The 20,926-nt window shown below is 32.4% G+C and overlaps 1 protein-coding gene across 1 annotated transcript in view; it reads left to right on the top strand.

The window, feature by feature from the left end:
• Positions 1-20,926, top strand: part of Cep290 (centrosomal protein 290) — a 79,294-nt gene that overhangs the window by 11,872 nt on the left and 46,496 nt on the right. The window contains exons 13-25 of the mRNA XM_010629786.2: positions 1,483-1,655; positions 2,513-2,675; positions 4,417-4,517; positions 4,589-4,676; positions 5,814-5,923; positions 7,459-7,543; positions 7,996-8,138; positions 10,948-11,112; positions 11,577-11,726; positions 14,263-14,378; positions 16,085-16,187; positions 16,276-16,506; positions 19,799-19,972. Of these exons, the coding sequence (XP_010628088.1) occupies positions 1,483-1,655; positions 2,513-2,675; positions 4,417-4,517; positions 4,589-4,676; positions 5,814-5,923; positions 7,459-7,543; positions 7,996-8,138; positions 10,948-11,112; positions 11,577-11,726; positions 14,263-14,378; positions 16,085-16,187; positions 16,276-16,506; positions 19,799-19,972 (1,802 nt within the window). The remainder of the gene's footprint in view (positions 1-1,482; positions 1,656-2,512; positions 2,676-4,416; positions 4,518-4,588; positions 4,677-5,813; positions 5,924-7,458; positions 7,544-7,995; positions 8,139-10,947; positions 11,113-11,576; positions 11,727-14,262; positions 14,379-16,084; positions 16,188-16,275; positions 16,507-19,798; positions 19,973-20,926) is intronic.

The raw sequence follows: 20,926 nt of genomic DNA, 5'->3' as shown, positions 1-20,926 counted from the left end.
TTATACTTAAGGAATAGAGAGAATAAAATTTTAATCACCATGTCAGCATTGCAGTTAGTTTTCAGAATTTGACACATCAGCATTTGAATTAATCTTACCCAGTTAAAGTCTCATCATATTCTCCTTAAAATAATTGCTTAAACTAAATTCCTGTTACCTTACCTAACAATAGTTTTGCTGATCAATAAGCCCTCTCAACATGACTCCTGTTATATCTGCATTGCCCTACATACTGTAGGTACAGAAGGGATTTGTAATATAAACTATTCATGACAAATTCGTGGATATGTTTAGTAAAATATCGAAAGATTTTTAAAAAGACCCAAATAGTAGGAAATAGTGAGTTTGTAGAATTATCATTTAGATGGTGAAGGAAAAGCTGCACTGAGAGGACAATGAAAAAGAGATTAAAAGAGGAATAAATAATGTGAGTCATACAAATGGCTCTAAGGAGAGGGAATAATTTCAATGACACAGAAGCAAGGTTGTACCAAGCTTTTTAGTGACATACTACTTCTGTCCTCATATTGGAACTGTTATGGAAGGAATTGGTAACTGACATCCAGAGGCGCAGAATGGAAGAAAATAAGAAAAGTTTATTTTGTCGACAAAGGTCAGTAGCACCTAAAATCAGTGCCAGGATCAACCCCGTTCTGGGCTATAGCTTCCCCTTTTATGGGGTTTTACAGCCATGATCTCATTCAGGTGGTTACATTTCATTCTCAGTTCACATTGTTGATATATAAATCATAGTCACAAGACAGTTAAATTTCAACGCAATTGTAGCATTTCTTTGTAGTTAAGGAGTTTTACCTTTAAGATTCATCTATCTATATATTCTAGTCCAGGGGAAGGGGGTGTTCCCGGTCAACAAAGCAAAGCTAACAATGGTTCTTTTTTTTTTTTTTTTTTTTTTTTTTTTTGAAAAAAAAAAGTTCATTGGTACATTTTAGGGATACAGTTGCATTCATTGTTGGGATCTTGTACCTCCACATGACAAGTCTTGATTCTCATTTTTTCCCCTTACCCCTGCCCTCCCTTCACCCCCTCCTCCCCTCCCCATCTACAAACACTTTATTTTCATCTTTTCATTATCTCACATTTTTTTCCTTTCCCTTTTTACTCTTCCCCTACCCATCCCACCCTTCCCTACACCTTTAGAAATGGGAAGAAAGGAGGGAACAATGGTTCTTTTTACCTTGACCTTTACAACCATGTGGTTTACAAAACTTTGGAGCCTGGGGGTCTCAATGTGCCCAGTTATCTCAGGATGAGGCCAGATACCTCATTCAGTGGTTAATGCCTCCAGTGTCTTAATTCTGAACTAAACGAAGATTAAACTAAACTGCTTTTAGGGACAGCAGAAGTCATTCTACATTATGACCTTTCATAGGTTTTGCTATTTGTAAGTTTTCTCTATCAGAACCACTGATTTAAAAGACGAATTATGATTAACTCATAATTTTTGTGTTTACTCTGAAGGTACTTCAACTCTTTCTCAACAGACTCATTATATGAAAATTCAGTCAAAGTTGCAAGTTTTACAAGAGAAAACTAAAGAGGCAGAGAGAACAGCTGAGCTGGCAGAGGGGGATGCTAGGGCAAAGGATAAAGAATTAATTGAGGCTCTGAAGCGATTAAAAGATTATGAATCGGTATGTATTTTTATCTTGTCAGTCAAGGAGCTTATATTTATTTTGGCTACTCAGACAGTTCTGTGTCACTTACTATATTCTATTTAAAAAACACTCATAAGTCTCTCAATAAATATGGTTCTGAGTGAATTGTTAAACTATTCAAGCTTATGAGCATTCATTTTTTTTGTTGTGAGAATTGTTTTCAGACCTTAGCATTTTGCCCACATAAGCAGCTTTGATGAGGCAGCAGGTTTAAGTGCTTCGTTTTCTGTGTGCTTTGGGCCACTGTGTAGATGTGACCCCACTGGCTAGTTTGATAAAACTTGTGACAGTTTTGTTACTTACTGTGTCAACCCGGTCTACTTTATTCTCTGTATTTCGTCTTAAATCTGATTAAAAGTAAATCTGGTGGGCCAGGGATTTAGCTCAGTGGGTCTGCTGCCTGCCTTGTAAGCACAAGGTCCCAAGTTCAATCCCTGGGACCAAAAAAAAAAAAAAGTAAATCTGGCAACTAATATATATGGTGATTCATTTTTTATTTTTATCTATATTTTCTTAAGTATTTTATGTGCAATAATTTGAGCCATTAAAATAACTTACTGGGAAGTTTCAGCTGTTTCATATTCCATCATTATTATTATTACTAGATTGGGTTAATAAAAGCATAACAAAAAAATCCTTAAAGTATAGTTGTTATGTTTTCGAGTATAGGTGAAAGAAATTAATTTAAAATTTACAAAAACCCTTGTATATACCTACCATATAAATTGCAGGTGCATATTTATTTCCCTTTAGACTTAATAAAACAATAAATTCATGGACTTGATGGATTTATTCAAATGAAACACAAGATATTTACATTGGCTGTTTTTCAGGGAGTATATGGTTTAGAAGATGCTGTTATTGAAATAAAGAATTGTAAAAACCAAATTAAAATAAGAGATCGAGAGATTGAAGTATTAACTAAGGAGATCAATAAACTTGAGTTGAAGATCAATGATTTCCTTGATGAAAATGAAGCATTGAGAGAGCGTATGGGTAAGCCGTCTTTAAGGTCACAGTTTTCTTGTAAACGGGAGGTAGAGGGTTGAAGGGAGGGCAGGAGAATGGGGAAAAGAATTACAAGTAAGATATATCATGTAAAGGTACAAATTCCCAATGATGAATGTCAGCATATTGTATACCTAAAGTGTACCATAAACGTAATGGAAAAAAAAGATCATAGTTTTCTCAAGTGTTTCGTGTCTTTCTTGTTTACTTTTGGTGTGTTTATTTTATTTCAAGTAGCTAAATTTTTTTTCAAATTAATATTTCAGTGAAAACAGTGAAGACCAAACTAGAGCTGCCCTGAAGTAGGCTTGGGGATTTCATGGTGTTGGAATGGTGGGCGGAGAGGCCTGGAGCATTGGTTATTCAGTCCTAGTATCTGCTCAGTAATAACTGCATCTTTAAAAGTTTCTGTAGTTCATTTCAATGTTTACCATTTTTTGTTTATGCCCCTAAAAGAAGAGCCTATCTGACTTATTCCTTTGAAAAATACTTTGTTTCAGCTGAATTCATGAGGGCATGTATAAATACTATTCAGACCTTTTAAAGACTTTTAAATACTTGAGTGTTATAATTTAGAATAAGAGTTCCATTGATCCTAAGAAGTTATTTGTAAACATAGCTTTAAAATTTATATATTAACTTCATTAGTCAGCAGTTAATACTTTTAGTTTAAATGTTATGACTATTCAGTCTAATTTGCTTCTTTAAAATGAAAATAAAGATCTAAATACTGATTTCATTATGCTTGTTAAATATCACTTAATGCTTTCTTAGAGGTAAAGTGACCATCTGTAGACATTTTTTTAATCTGTAGAGGAAGAAAAATAAACATTTTTATACAGATTGTTTGAGAAAAGTGTCTTATTAAGACCTAGGATTATACTAAGATATCTAATCTTCTGATTAACTTGAACAATCAGTTCACAGCCAGAAATCTTGAAATATCTAAAAATTACCTCTAACCAATCAATACAGCTTTCATGAATACCAAATTTTCTGTTTAAAAAGCTTCAAATCTTGGTTGGCAATTACTTTAGACAATTTTGATAATCTGGTTTTTAAAAGCTAGCTGCTTAGTGAAAGTAATTAGGAGATAGGTACACCGGGAACATCAGACTAATAATGATAATTGATATTCATGTTAATATTAAAAATGACTGCCATGTGCCAGGCACATGTTTAGATTGATTTTATTATTATTCTGACAAGCCAAAATAAGTACAATATTATCCCTGTGACTTCATTGTAAGTTGAAAGCGAGAATTGAACTAAGATCTGTTTTAAAGTTTCTGTTCTTAATTCATTGTAGTACCATTATGACAGACTGACTTGGAGAAAACAGGGTTGTCATAATATAATCATATAGTTATGAATTTTTATGTTACAGTTATAAATTTTTTGTTACAGTTAGATGTAGAGAAAATTTTTGCACAACAGGTCTTCATTCTTTAGGCTAATGAATACAGGCTAAGTGAGTATAACCGGTTGCTTGGTGGTGTATGAAATTTTTATATTTCATTTAAAGCTTGGCATGGTGGTGCATGCCTATAGTTCCAGCACTTGGGAGGCTGAGGCAGGAGGATCTCTCTGAGTTTGAGAGCAGCCTGGGCTACATAGTGAGTTCCAGGGCAGTCTCAATTACATAGTGAGACCCTGTCTAAAAAAAAAAAAAAAAAAAAAAAATATTTCAATGTTTTACAATTTTTAATTGTATTGCTTTCTGTTGTAGGCCTTGAACCGAAGACGATGATTGATTTAACTGAATTTAGAAATAGTAAACGCTTAAAACAGCAGCAGTATAGAGCTGAAAACCAGATTCTTTTGAAAGAGGCAAGTGTGGTGATCAATTGATTATTTGATAATTGAACTAGAGAGAATTACTAATAATTCATGCTTTACAGATTGAAAGTTTAGAGGAAGAACGACTTAGCCTGAAAAGAAAAATTCGTCAAATGGCTCAGGAAAGAGGAAAAGGAAATACAACTTCAGGTATTCTCAGTTATACCATACCTTAAAAAAAAATCATTTGGAGGGGCCAGGGATTTAGCTCAGTGGCACCTCGCCTGCCTTGCAAGTGCAAGGTCCTGAGTTTGATCCCTGTACTGAGAAAAAAAAACAAACAAAAAAAACATTAAACTTCCTAAAATAATCATTTGGAAATGAATTGTATGGTTTTAAAATTTTCTATATGTGGAGATGCTTTTGCTCTCTTACCTTTTTTGTGTTACAAGTCTAATAAATGAAAATAATAGCCTGCAAAGGAAGAAATAACTGCAATTAGATTTAATTGTGAATCTGAAGCAGGTTTAAGATAAAAAATAAAAAAGAATAAAAAGAGACTTTAGAATCATGAAATTTTGAAAAATACATCTTTTTTTTTTTTTTTTTTGGTAATAGGGATTGAACTCGGATCCTTGAGCTTGCAAGGCAAGCCTCCGAACCGCTGAGCTAAATGCCCGGCCTGTATTGTATATCTTTAATGATAAACTTAGCAGTTCTTACATTAATATTTTCCCTTTAAGGACTATGCAGTGAAGATTTTCTTTGTAAATTATTCTTTTCCAAAGGAAAGTAATGTGTTATTGAATATAAACTGTTTATCTTACTGCACAGATAACAGTTTGTCAAGTTTTATAATAGACGTTGCAGTGCATTTTTTGAGGATTTTAAAGGAACTTTTTTTTAAAACCTGGGTCAAGTCCATAAGAATATCTATGAGTAATGCAACATTATATTTTTTTAATATTATAACTTCTATAACACATCAAAAATCTTGTACAGAAGTGAAGCTTCATAATTTATTAATGTAATATCCAGTTTACTTATTTTGTGGTTCTTATTTTACATGTGTTTTATACTAATTTGGTACTCATCAATTCTTTTAGTATACAGTGGACAAAGAATGATAGAGAAGATAAAATTCAAGTTGGTTTCTTTAATTATTAATAGCTTATTAAAAGTGAACTGTATCAGAAGGTTATGTTAATTAAATATGGGTCAAGAATTTTGGAAGCAGTTACTCTACCTGTTACTTTGGGTGAAATTGATTCTAGTTTTTAAGAATTAAAACATTGCAGTACTAAGAATTATTTTTATTTTTCAATGTGTTAATTATTTTACATGTAGGATTAACCACTGAAAATCTGAATTTAACTGAACACTTTATTCAAGAACATAGAACAGGAGAACAAAAACTGAATTTTGTCAGCCTCAGTATGAGTGAAGCACAATCAAAGGTAAGTAGCAAAGAGAATAAAGGAAAATGTTACCGGTGCTTTCATTTCATTGTCTCCCTTTGGACATCTGCTCTTTTTATGATTGTTAAATGAGTAAAGAAAAATGTTTTATTCCTTAACCTATATTTGCTCTAAATACAGATTAAGAACTCAGATAAGATAGAACTGCTACCCAAGAGGCCATCATTTAGTATTCCACAATCAGATCAGATTATGATCATGCAATCTGTCAAGAATGTTACCTGCCAGGGTTTTTAGCTCAGTGATTCTGCCGCCTGCCTCGCAAGCGCAAGGACCAGAGTTCGATTCGAACAAAAAAAACAAAACAAAACAAAAAGAATGTTACCTGAAATTCGTAATAGTGTAGAGAGTGCATCCTTTGTCTCTTTGACTAGACATTCTTCATCTATTCAAATAAAAGATGATCGTTCACCTCCCGAAACTATTACAGTAAGAGAAATGTCTCAAGCATCATACCTATGGTCATTAACAAATCTACAGTCATTAGTGGGTACTTGTATTAGGGAGAGGGAGAGCCATGAAGAAAAATGAAAATTTCTACTCTTTCTGATGACTATATGAAGAAAGTATCAGGAAGACATGAAGCCCTAGTTAAGACTAGTTTCATATAAAAAAGTAATTTGTCCTTTGAATCCATACTTCAGACTTAATATCAGAAGTATCACTTAGGCAAAAGTCTTCAATGTTTTGTCAACAAATTCAACAACAATATGATAATAGAGTTGATATGGATAAATTATAAGTAGTAACATCTGAAGAACAGATTTACTGCCACATAAAGTATGCTGGATATCAATTTGGAAGAAGACAAAAGAAAAAGAAAAGTATTCTTACAGATTTTAAAAAGTAAGCTTAAGGTTAATCTTTTGTATTCAGTGCCTGGTACTACCAATTGTCTCAAATAGATCCACTTGAAAATATTTTAGAATGGCCACAGGGAAGACCAGTATTTCTTAGATCTCCAGTGGGCTTTTCTCCAGGTAACCTTTTTATGATTCCTGTAACATGGTGCTATAACTATTATACAGTTGTTTGCTTCTACATTAACAGTAATTTATATCCATTCTTTTGTTTTAAAAATTTAAATGCAGTGCATTTGATATGTACTTGCCCAATGTATTAAGTTTTTCTTTAGAATGAAATTATAGCACAGGATTTATTGATTAAAGAAGTACAGAGTAGAAATGCAGAAATAAAGCTTGAACATCATAGAAGCCAGGATGAACAGGTAGTATAAAGATGGACAATGAAGAGGTAATTGTGCTACTAAAGACAAAAATCTTCATTTTATCTCTTTGCCTTTTGCCATGGGAGTTGGTAGAGGGGGCAGGTGGAAGGAAGATCACCATCTCTTAAGCCCTTTAGACTTTATTTTATTTTGATAATTACTGCTCTCTGTCCGTAGCATGTTTTTGGTGTGTTATACCTCAATTGATAAACATTTTTAAACCTGGAAACAATAGACTATTTTAATATTTTACCAAAAATATTGATTTTATCTTGTTTTTGTCCAGAATGAATTTCTTTCAAGAGAACTAATTGAAAAAGGAAGAGATTTAGAAAGAAGTAAGACAGTAATAACTAAATTTCAAAATAGATGTAAGTTACTGTTCTCACTTATTTTTCTGTATATTTATTGCTCATATACCAAAAACTAATCAGTCTGGAAGTTATTTAATACAAGCTTTGTTACTCTTTATTATCTGTTATTACCTTCATAATCTGTATAGTTCATTCTCTGCTGTTCATGTAGTTGGTTTGCCTCTTTTTCATTGTCAGAAAATGATGTTCTAAATTTTTTGTGTGGGTGTTTGCTTAGCTTTTCTCTTGTGTTCTTAAGTGAAGATAAAGTGAGAAAACTTAATTTAAAGAAATAGGTCTGTCATTCACCTAAACTATTCATGTTGGTTAATACTTGAATTTCTTTGTATATTTAAGTTTAAATTTTGCCAGTCATTATTTTTTCTATGTGTTAAATATTTGTCATCTTTATAGAATTATATAAATTGTATAAAAGATATATTTATTCAATGAGAAAAATGTACTTGCAGTAAAAGAATTAGTAGAAGAAAATAAACAGCTTGAAGAAGGTATGAAAGAAATATTGCAAGCTATCAAGGAAATGCAGAAAGATCCTGATATTAAGGGAGGAGAAACATCTTTAATTATCCCTAGTCTTGAAAGACTAGTTAATGTAAGTTATTCTTTTCATGTTAACATAGGTCTTCATGTACTCTACTGCCACTTTAAAGTTAATATTTCACTTCATGCTGGTCTCCATGGTTTCCACTGAGATATTTAGTCATTTGATCATTGTTTCTGTCTGTGTGGGCTGTATCTTTTCTTAGGCTGCTTTTAATGCTTTTTCTTTGTTTTGGATTTTTGTCAGTTTAGGTATAACATATGGAAGGGTGTGTCTGTCTGAGTATATATGTGTGTGTGTGTATCTTGTTCCTTGCTGAGCATCTCGAATTACTAACTACAGTTGTGAAGATTTCCCCTCTCTCATTCCCTCCTCCCTCCCTGCCCCCTCCCCTTTTGTGCAGTACTTGGATTAACCCCAGGGCCTTAGCACTGAGCTACATCTCCATCCCTTAATTTATTTTTTGTTTTTGTTTTTTGGTTTTGTTTTTTGTTCGAGATAGGGTCTTGCTAATATGCCCAATTTAGTCTTGAACTTGTAATCCTTTTGCTTCTGTTTCCTATTATGTCTTCAGTTATTTTTCTTCCCTTTCTCTGTTTCCAATGATAGATATGTTTTAGTATCTTCTCATGAGTCTGTAGGCTCTGTTTTAGTTTTTACTGGAATATTTTATCTTTTTTCTATCAATTATTAATGATCAATATTAATATCAATATTAATATTATCAATATTAATATATCAATTATTAATATCACTTTTAATATCAATATCAATATTAATGATCTGTCTTCAGGTTTATTTTCACTTCCCTCCTGGTTCATGGATAAGCCTGAGACCTGGGCAGGTTATTTTTTTTTTGGTACTGGGAATCGAACTTGGGTCCTTGCGCTTGCAGGCAGTGAAATCACTGAGCTAAAAATCCCTGGCCCAACCTGGCAGTTTTTAACAAAGAATTTAGAACTTGTTTTGCTGGCTCTCTTCTTCCTGAGATTTCCTCCTTAAATTTCACATAGCTTTGGGCTCTTATCCCATAGTTTCTAGACCAGAAAGATTATAGATTACTGCAACTGCAGCCGACCCTCCCACTAAAGCTATAAAAATTCTTTTCCACCCTGTTTATATTTTGTTCATTTTCTAGAACCTTTAGGGTTGTTTTAAAGTTATTTTACTTTAAAGTATAATACAGTGACTTTACTTTAAATATTTAAATACCTATTACTTTAGGAAAGATTTGAGCCATTAAGTAATATCCTACTTATATTTACCATGCAAAAAATGAACAGTTCTGCAACATTGTGTCAGTTACATAAATTTGAATATAGTATATATTTTACATAAATATTTATATCATATTATCTGAATATATTTAACACGCGTCACTAAATTCAAAATTTTTATTGGATTTAAATAGAAGAAATCTTTTTTTGGGGGGGGTTTTTTGAGACAGGGTGTCAGTGTTGGGATTATAGGCTTGTGCCACCACGCCCGGCATAGAAATTTTGTTTTTTTGATTTTTTTTTTTTTGGTACCGGGGATCGAACTCGGGACCTTGCGTTCACAAGGCAGCTGGCGGAACCACTTAGCTAAATCCCCACCCCGTAATCTTACTCTTTTAAAATTGTGATTAATGAGTAGTTGAATTTTTTTCTATAAAAATACTATAGTTCTTCCAGAGAGGGAAAGTGATACTGGTATGATAATAGCTTCCTAAAGCTACAAAATTATTTGCCAAGATTTACGCAGACTACCTGACTTTCACAAGGCAGCTGGCGGAACCACTTAGCTAAATCCCCACCCCGTAATCTTACTCTTTTAAAATTGTGATTAATGAGTAGTTGAATTTTTTTCTATAAAAATACTATAGTTCTTCCAGAGAGGGAAAGTGATACTGGTATGATAATAGCTTCCTAAAGCTACAAAATTATTTGCCAAGATTTACGCAGACTACCTGACTTCTTTTATATCTTGATTCTGACTTTTTTCCCTGGCTGGTGACTTTATTTTGCCTCAGTTTTGAGTGTCTTAATATAGTTGTTCATGCTTTTTATGTAACAACCTTTCGTCTGTGATGCTTCCCACTACTGATCCATATTCCAAGTCAAACTTCATTCTCCAAAGGAAATTCTACTTAGCGACCAAATAAAAGCAGAACAAGATAGCTCCGCAAAGTCCTGCCTTCTATTTCTATTGCCAATTTCTGTTTCATGCACTTTAGTTCACTTTCTGTTACTATGTCGTATTTCTTGGTGCCCCACATCACTAATTCAATCTTGCTTTAGCTGAAAGCCATATAAATACAAACATCATAATACGGTTCTCCAGTGACAACTAGTCTACCTTGCTGTCAGTCAGAGTACCTCCCTATGTCTTCTATCTTTCTGGTATCTCCTTTGAATTAATATAGTTTAACTGTTCTGCATGGCTTACTCTGAATTCCTTCAGGTGAAGGATTAGTTTAAAAATCAGCTGCCTGGGCTGGGGATTTAGCTCAGCGGTTCCGTGGCCTGCCTTGCAAGTGCAAGGACCCGAGTTCCAATCCCCAGTACCAGAAAAAAAAAAAAAAAAAATCAGCTGCCTGGATTTAAGCCCTACATCACCCTCTTAATGAGATTATATTTGGATTTTACTGATTCTGTCTTCTCTTCTGCCTTAAGTTCTGGAGTTTATATTGCATCAAATAGTTTTGCTTCATACAATATTTTTGAGGTTCAAAGAGTCATAAATAAGACATTGAAATACCATGTTTTGTTACTAGACATAAGATTGACATAAGAAATGATTAAATATCACAAAAGGCAAAATTTTGTTTACTCTGATTTTATTGTTTTTCCTTGTATTATATCCTCTACAAATACTCTAGGCTATAGAATCAAAGAATGCGGAAGGAATCTTTGATGCCAGTCTGCATTTGAAAGCCCAAGTTGATCAACTTACTGGAAGGAATGAAGAATTAAGACAAGAGCTTAAGGAATCTCGGAAAGAAGCTATGGATTACTCACAGCAGTTGGCAAAAGCAAATTTAAAGGTGAGAATTTTATGAAAGAAAAGAAAACACTAAGCAAAAAACATATGTATAGAAGAAAAAAAAATTTAGCTTCTTTGTGAGCAAATCTCCCTTGAATTAATTACTTCAACATTAAGAAGACTTTCAATTTTTCTTACAAAATAAAATGGAAAAATAAGTGCCTTGTAATATAAAAAAAGAGCAAAATCATTCTAAGTCTTAGTCATTATAAAAATTAGAGTATTATTTCATTCTTGTTAGGACAGTCGCTTATCTACTTTTAAAAAATACTCAGTTGAAGTAGTATAAAGTGTAAGTTGATGGCCAGAGATTTAGCTCAGTGGCACTATACCTGCCTTGCAAGCACAGGGTCCTGAGTTTGATCCCCGGTACCAAAAAAGAAAGGAAACATATAAGTTATTGCTTTTCAGGTTGTCTTTGGATATAAGAGATGTGGTTCTCATCCCTGTCTTACTTGTTTACAGATAGATCATCTTGAGAAAGAAACCAGTCTTCTAAGGCAATCGGAAGGATCTCATGTTGTTTTTAAAGGGTTAGACTTACCGGATGGGGTCGCACCATCAAGTGCTAGCATCATTAATTCTCAGAACGAGTATTTAATACATCTCTTACAGGTACTGAGCATTTCAAATGTAAATAACAAAAATCATTGATTGTTATGTTTCTTAATTTATTCTTTAGATATTCCTTTGAATATTCCTCTGAATATTAATAGTGAGACATTATTAAAGGATTATGATATTAATGAAATAGTATAAAGACAGTTTATTCCATTTATCTAAATTTAAAGTATGTTCACATATCTTATTCATAAAAAATATATGATTGATGTGTAGAACAACAAGCAGCTACTATAAAGTAGTGAATGTGAATAAGATGAGTACTTGTCTTTACTGGTTAGAAAAGGAGGGACTGAGACTAAATTCCTAGTCTGATGCAGTTCTTTTTAGTGTTATGATTAGAATTGTTTCCTTTTGTATGTTAACATTAAACAAATCTAGGCCAAATTGTTTATCTTTTTCTTTCCTTTACCTATAAATTTTAGTTAATCCATTAGAAAATTAGAGAGGGTACTTTGTTACACAACTTGCCCTGTGTTTTTTTTTTTTTTGTTTGTTTTTCTTTTTTCTCAGTTTTGCTGTTTACATCATAGGCACTGTGAATAAATAGCCTAATGCATGGCTTTCCAGCCTTTTGTCTTGCCTGGCCATGTTAAGTGAAGATGAGTTATCTTGGGCTGCACACAAAATATATAATACAGCTAATGTATATGTCACAAAAATCTTATATAACTTACTAAGATATTTTATGAAGTAACACAAGAAATCTTAAGTTTGATAATTAAATAAGAAAATCCTTAACGATTTGCATGTCTGCCTAAGAAGAATATATGCCTGTCTTCGCAGGCCCACACACATGTAGGTGGGTTGAAATACTATTGTTGTAATCATTGCATTTTATTTGTTATGCCACATGAACGTGTGAGGTCTAAAAGACATGGGTTTTGATTTGAGTGACTGTGTGGTAGCCACAGGTGGAAATGGCACTGAATGCTACACCCTCTCCCCTACACAGCATTATACCATCATAGGCTACCCTCAGCACTCTACAATTGAGTCTTGAAAAATATTGTTAAAACTGTATGCTTGCAGGCCATAGATTGAGAATGTCCGGCCTACTAAGAGATGGCTTTTCATTATGTGAAATTTGAATACTATCAGCACCACATACACCACAAATATAATTAGAAAATTGTGTTCAGAAGCAGTGAAAAGATGTGTTTTTATTATAAGCACCTCTGTTGCCTTCTGCTAGATTATCCATAAATGAAATACTTGAGTTAGACTTGTCAAATACTTGCTTTTGTAATTTGAAATTACATTATTGTTTTCTCAAATATTGGAATTTGTGTCTTATCCCAGTAAGGTAGGGACAACCTCAACTATCAGATCATTGCTTTATAATTCAGGTTGTATCATCACTTTTATTCATTTATTACCTTTACTTTTATAGCACTCTGATTTAGTTTTGTGCAAAACTGGCACTTTATTAATAGCTAATGGCAATATAGCATTGTCTTTTTATCTTTTTTTTTTTTTTTTTTTGTGGTACCTGGGATCAAACTCAGGACCTTGAACTTACCAGGCAGGTGTGGCACCACTGAGGTACATCTCTGGCCCAGCACTATCATTTTGAGATAAGATTTTGATTTTCATATTTATATTAAAATAGGAAAAACATCATGGTAGATTAAGGAACGCTGATAGGGACTCTAAAACTGTCCAGGTGACAAAACACATCTTTGAGTCTGAATCCTAAGGCAGGAGAAAGTGATAGAAGTGACTTCGAATGAGACAGTTCTGGCCTCAGCTGGTGGATCTGAATCTGTGCACCTAGCCTGGCATATATTCCTGAGAGAACATTGCCAAATAACAGTGCAGTGAGTTTTTTAGTACGTTATGTAATCTTTTAAAGTCTCAATTTCTTTATTTTTAAAATGTAATAATTTGAGTGGAGGCATGAAAGTATATGTTCACAAAATGAGCAATTGGAGGTGACTGTAGATTTTTTTGTTGTTGTTGGTAACTGTTCTTCTAAGTAATTTATATGCTTATTTTAACCATCCTATTTGATAAAAGTACTTTTACGTGTTTTATAGTACTCTCTTAATGTGTGTTCCCTCATTTCATATGCCTTCTAAAATGTTCAGAATATATTGAGTCATCATATATTATCCCATTAATATATATTGTTTTCTAGTATTTTTATGTGTCAATTAAAAATAATTTATTTAAGCTGGGTGTAGTAGCACAAATTTGTAATTCCAGCACTCTGGGAAGCTAAGATAGGAGAATTACAAACTCAAGCCAGCTTGGGCAACCTTGTGACTTGGTGAGACCCTGTCTCAAGGTAAAATAGGGGTGAGTTGGGATGTAAGTCAGAGAGAAGACCCTAATTTTAATCCCCTATACCATTTTATTTATAAATAAATAAAATAATCAGTTAATTAAAATATATAAATTGTTCTGCTTATAAATTTTGTGACTTTCTTTCATATATTATTCTATGATTTTGTTAGAATGTAAATTTATACCTTCAAAATCCAGTTGTTCTGATGCTTTTAAGTCTTATTTCTAATCCAATTTTTAGGAACTAGAAAATAAAGAAAAGAAGCTAAAGAATTTAGAAGATTCTCTTGAAGACTATAATAGGAAATTTGCAGTAATTCGTCATCAACAAAGCTTATTATATAAAGAATATCTGAGGTATAATGATTAACAAAGCTTGACAAATTTACTGTAGTATATTCTTATTTGTAATGAAATTAACATGAAAATAATTTACATATTTTGATTTTCTCTTCATTTCTCCTCCTTCGACCCCTCACTCCAATTGGTAACTTTTGCTAAGAGTATGATTTTAAATATATAGTATAATTTTATTGATCAAAAGCCCATCCACGTCCTGGGATTTTTCAGCCTGGCTTTGAACTAGACTTTAACATTTGCTAATTAGAAAATCTTGAGCAAGTTGCTTTACCAATCTGTTTCTTTTTTTGAAAAATTCTGACAATGATAGCTTTTTCATAAGGTTGTTATGAAATTTAAATAAATTATTACATGAAAATGTAAGATGAGTGCATGTGCATGACATGTAAGAATTCTTAGCAAATGTCATCATTAACATCACTCTTCATCACTACCATCATGATATATATTTACAGAGAACAACATATTTCTTGTTATCTGCCATCTTAATCAATATCAATAGAATGATTTCCTTAGTAGGAATCAGAATTATCTAGTAATGGTGATTTAAATCTGTTCTGACAAGAAACCCAAGCTAGTTAGATGGTAAGTAATATTTATGTAGTATTGTTAACTCCTATGATGGTTATAAAAGAGTTGTAGAAGTTCATGGAAATGGAGCCATATCCAGTGAAGAACATTTTTTTTGTATAATTTTTTAGTTGTAGATAAGAATTTTTCTGGAGACAACTGTCACTCTGGTTTTCATAGCCTGTCGGGTTGCATATCTAAGGTTCATCCATTCAATAACAAAGAAAATGATCCCACCATGATTGGCAGAGTAGATTAAAAGTGATTGTAGAACATCTTTACTATAAGCAACAATTTCTTAGGCACTTTCTAAAGAAATAAATTTGTCCATATATTTTACTTTTTTCACCTACAAGTTAAACTTTTCTGTATTTATGGAATATAACATGATACTTTGATATATATAGATTGTACAGTGGCTAAATTAAGATATTTAACATATATAGCACCTCACATGCTCTTTTTTTGTGGGGAAAACATTTAAAATCTTAGTAATTTTGAAGTCTAAACTATATTGTTATTAACTCCTGTCACTATGATGTACAATAGCTTTCTTGAACTTACTGCTGTCTAACTGAAATTTTGTGTCATTTTATATTTAAGTCTGATGACTTCTAATATTGTAGTCTTGAGTATTTTGTGAGTAGTCAGTACTTATATTTAATATTAAGCTTAGAAGTTGAGACTTGATTTCCAGAATTAGCTGTTAGTTTAATGACTCCACTAGAGTCATTATTCTCTTGGATCAACTTTGACCCCTTTAAAGACAGCTATTATGTATGTTTGGTAAGAACCCATTGGTCTTTGTATCAAGTTTCAAACCTTGTATATTTTTCTTTCATATGTTGTAGACTTACCTTGGATACTTCTTATCCAGGGTTGGGATGATGCATTATATTATAATCCTTTTAGAGTGATTAATCAGGGAAGGTTGAAAATAATTTGTTAAAGTTTGTAACCTTCCATTTACTTAAATAATTATCTTGTGTGTTAGATACTGAGTAGCTAAGGTGTCTTTTGTGTTAGGGAATCATTACATTTCCATTATCTAAAGTTAGCTCTTGTCATGGTACCACATTTTACAAGGTTTGATGCTTTGTCTTTTGTTGTTGTTGTTGCTTTGCTCTTTTTAGTGAAAAGGAGAACTGGAAAACAGAATCTGAAACAATAAAAGATAAAAAGAGAAAACTTGAGGATCAAATCCAACAAGATGCTATAAAAGTAAAAGAATATAACGTAAGTAAAATACTTTAAAAATTGGTATACAATAGCGTATAAACTAGAATAGCTAGGCTCAATAAGTAACATCAACATGTTTTTGCAGAATTTGCTCAATGCTCTTCAGATGGATTCAGATGAAATGAAAAAAACACTTTCAGAAAATAGTAGAAAAATCACTGTCTTGCAAGTGAATGAAAAGTTACTTATAAGGCAATATACAGCTTTAGTAGAAATGGAACGACAACTTAGAAAAGAAAATGGAAAACAAAAGAAAGACTTGATGTCAATGGAGGCCGAAGTTTGTGAAAAAATTGGATGTTTACAAAGATTTAAGGTATTTTTTATTATTTTGGTTTCGATTAAAACAAATTTATTTATTTGTTTATTTGTTTGTTTATTTATTTATTTATTATGGTACCAGGGATCAAACTCGGGACCTTGCACTTGCCAGTCAGGCAGTGGAACCACTAAACTAAATCCCTGGCCAGACTAAAAATTTTAAATGTGCAGAAGATAAGATAGATTCATGAACTTCCACTGTCAGCATTATTAGTAAATATTTATTAACATTTGTCATATTTACATCAGCTTTTTATAGGAGTATTTAAATTACAGATATGTCTCCCCTAAATAATTCTGTGTGCATCCCAGTGTACACAGCCCTTCTTGTAAACCACAATAGCTTTCTCTTACCTGAAAAATTGACGGTAATCTTTTAATTTACTTAATGCCCAGACTATTTCCTTAGTTGTACCTATTTCCAGTCAAGAGTCATGCTTTTAATGAATTTGGGTGTTATAGATTATAGATCTTTGTAGTATAGAATCCTCCTTTCTTTCTCTAAAAAATGTTACATTTATCTGATTTGTGTGTGTGTGTGTCGTGATTTTCTTGTTTCTTTGTGTAGTATGTTTACTAAAAGCTCTAAGGCCTCTGTTAGATTCAAGTTAAACATTTTTTGGCAGTAATCCTTCATAAATAATATTTTATACTATACAGTGTATTGCATTACTTTGAAACATACATTGATTGTGTTAAGTTTTATGATTGATACTGTTAAGAAGACAGCCATACACTGCTGTGCCTCCTACTAAGTGATTTAATAAACCATTTGGTGATATTTGGTGCCATGTAAATAACGAATCCTCATGATGATTTTAGCATCCGCTGATAATTGTTGTTTGACTCAAATACTTCATTGAGAATTTCAAAAATTATTATTTTTCAGGTTATATTTTGCTTTATTAGCAGTATTCTTTTGTTCTGATTTTAGTATTTTTGCTGTCAAACTGAACACAGTAGGTATCCTTCTGTACACTAAAGAGCTTTTTCTCATTAGCCCCCATTATTTGGTTATTTTATAGTTCCTCATTGTTTCTTTTGAATTACCAGCTTTCAGAACATAGTTTATGTGCTCTGCTCTTTCTGTTCTTCCCACTGAACTTTCACTTCTTTGGTTATGAGCAGACTCACAGACTTTTAAGTATTCATTGTGTTTTGTTCAGTTGAAGTCATTATTCTTTTGTCTTAACTTAGACTGGAAAGAACCTTTGCAAGTTAACTCATAGATGCATGTATTATTTTGACAATAATCCTTTAATCTTTGAACCAAACTTCACAGCTACTCATAAAACAAAATGTTTTAGATGTGCCTTTGCACTTCTTACACAGATGTGAAACAAACAGTTTTTCTAAAGAGGTGTGGTTCTTTCTAGAAGGGAAAGCAATTAGATAGAAAAACTGGTCACTAGGAGTCATTGCCCTGGGAATGTCCTTGCTTAGTTCTTTTCAATGGACAAGTTAAGACATTTATGTATATTTAAACTAAGAGTTCATTTTGTTACTTCCAAGTAATGTCGATTTTTTTTTTTCGAAATCACAAATTTTGTACTTATATTTTTTAAATAGAAATTTCTGGGTATTAACCTTAAAATGATTATTTTTTAATTCAGGCAATGTGCCTTTTATTTTGCAGTATTATTTATTTGAACACATACATACATACACACACACACACACATTCATTTGAAAATAATAATTAAAACTACTGTATTTACCCTACACCTTTAGCCCTTTACTTCCTATTGCACATTATTAATTATCTCATTAGGATCCTGTGTACTCTTATAGTTTTTCACACCAAAGAAACTATTCTGTATTTCAGTTAAAGAAATCTCCGTATGAACATTAAAAATAGGGAATCCTAAAATAAAACTAAAAAGGAAAGTAAAAGAGAAAAGGCAATGATGTAGTGGGAAGGGTGGGGGAAAGGTAATAAGGGAGAGGAAAAAAATATGAGAAACTGAAAAAATGGAAACAAAGTGTTTGTAAATGGGGAGGGGAGGGGGGTGAAGGGAGGGCAGGGACAAGGGGAAAAAATGAGAATCAAGACCTATTATGTAAAGGTACAGAATCCCAATGATGAATGTAACTGTATTGTATACCTAGATTGTACCAATAAACTCAATTAAAAAAAAAAAACTACTGTATTTAAGATTTCCTTACAGTTCTTATTTTTTTAGAGTGTATCTCACTAAGAATGTGCAGGCAAAGTAACATATTCTACAGTTGCTTAAAATGTTTCTTTTCAGGTAGTTATATCATTCACTTGGTATATAATTAGGCTTATTTATTTTCCACTGTTTTCAATTTTAGGAATTAACTCTTCTTTTTATTGAATTTGAATGTAAAACATTTAAATTTTCAAAAGATTTAATTCATTTTAGTGTGATCTGAAAGCTGAATTCTGATGCATCAAGAACTGTGTTAAAGTAGGAAAATTTTGGACATGGACTAAGCAAATTTTTACATGTAGAAAATAGCCTTGTATTTATTTTTATAGTTCTTTTTTAAGAAAATACTTTGATGCTTGAGGTAGAAAGGAGAAAAGAACTTGAGTTTTCTTCCTCATCAACTTGATTTTTCAACCTGTATTTTGTTTGCATGTGTTTATGTGTAAGTGTTCAAAAGCTAAAAAGACAAACAACCATGTATTTTTAAGGGCGAGGAAATAGAATACTGTTTACCCCTATATTTCCCACCTTTTCCCCGCTCCCCAAAATGAAATCAAATTCCCAAGGGCAAAGTAGAATTTTGTGTGCCTGTGCAGATGAAGAGAGAAGCGGTGGCAATGAGATCGGAAGCACCATGACAAGGATTTTTTTCACCATTCCTGTACTTCAGAATGAATTATGACCATGTGTCGTTTATTGTCCTCACATCATAGATATGAGTATCCATTACTCCTCTTCTTAGTAAGCTTCTATCACTTTCCTTTACTTGTCCATGTAAGGTTTGCTTATCACAAAGAAATGTTTTTGATGTAGACCTCTAAAAGTTCAGACATTTTGGTGTTAATATTTATATTTCAATGTCTTTGATTAGTGGCTTTTTATAGTTTGAGAGCAGCTGAGTAGAACATTATGTTATCAGCTTTCCATTACTATAACAAATAACCTGAGATAAGTCAACTTAAAAAGAACAAAGATTTATTTTTGCTCAGTTTTAGAAATTTCAGTATACAACTATGGGCCCTTTTTATTTGAGACTATAGTGGCCTGGTGAGAACATAATGCTTTCTAGGAAAAAATCTACCAACATAACTCAGTATGTTCTTCTTTACATAGGAAATGGCCATTTTCAAGATTGCAGCTCTCCAAAAGGTTATAGATAATAGTGTTTCTTTGTCTGAACTAGAACTGGCCAATAAACAATATAATGAACTGACTGCTAAATACAGGGACATCTTGCAAAAAGATAATATGCTTGTTCAAAGAGCAAATAACTTGGAACACCTAGAGGTAAGTTTGTATGATTCTTGAACCTTGTGATATTAGCGGTTTTTGTATAGTCATTTTGTATTTCTGAGGATTTTGCAGATTTTATTAAAACTTGAGTCTATGTAAATTTAAGAGAGGTACAATTTTTTTGTATTTTGTTCTGGAATATTAGTATACGTGAACACACATATATTATCTATTTATAATTGCAGAATGATTTCTGCATGACTCACTGGTATGATACAGTTGAATGAACCTTATTTCAGGCATGCAGTGTCAAAAGGAGCACAAAACAGAGAGTGTATTATAATCAAAGGAGGAAGTGTCATTAAATAACTGTCCTTTTCCCCTCCCTGTTTTTGGAGGAGACCCTTCTCTCATGGTTCCTGAATTCTTTTTCTTTGGATGGACTTAGAGAGTAGATGACATATTCATGTCTTTTCTTGGATTGTGGATGAGCTCTATAAGTCCCCATCCTTTCTTATCGTAGAGCTATAAAAAAGTAGGGTACAGTATCCAAAGTTTCAGTCAAACTGTGAATATGGCCAGGTAGTAGTAGTTTTCTTGTAGCCACTTGACCTCTATGCCTTTTACAGTAGGCAGACAAGCTCCTGATATGTTCATCTTCTTTATCAGAAATAGAGGCTTATGTCTATTGACTTATTCTCTTTTGATGCTCATACACAACTGAGATAAGAAATAGTTTGTTAGTTCAAGAGCTTTTGCTTGTTTAGGAGGTCATATTGAGTAAATGAAAACAATCTGAAAAACTTTTAATGATTGCTACAAAATTATCTGAGTTATGTATTAATAATAATACTTTAATCACTTTTAATCATAATCACTGTATTGTGCTTTTATAGAAAATTATGACTTTAAATGTGGTAATAATTTATTTTCATTTTCACTTTCTTGTTCTCTCAAGAAAATCTAGGGAAAAATCTAGATAACATATCAATGAGTACTTTTTATTTT

The sequence above is a fragment of the Fukomys damarensis genome, unplaced genomic scaffold (genome assembly GCF_012274545.1).
Source record: "Fukomys damarensis isolate Sample0158 unplaced genomic scaffold, DMR_v1.0_HiC HiC_scaffold_15, whole genome shotgun sequence".
NCBI lineage: Eukaryota > Metazoa > Chordata > Mammalia > Rodentia > Bathyergidae > Fukomys > Fukomys damarensis.
This window is presented reverse-complemented; position numbering and strand designations above follow the sequence as displayed.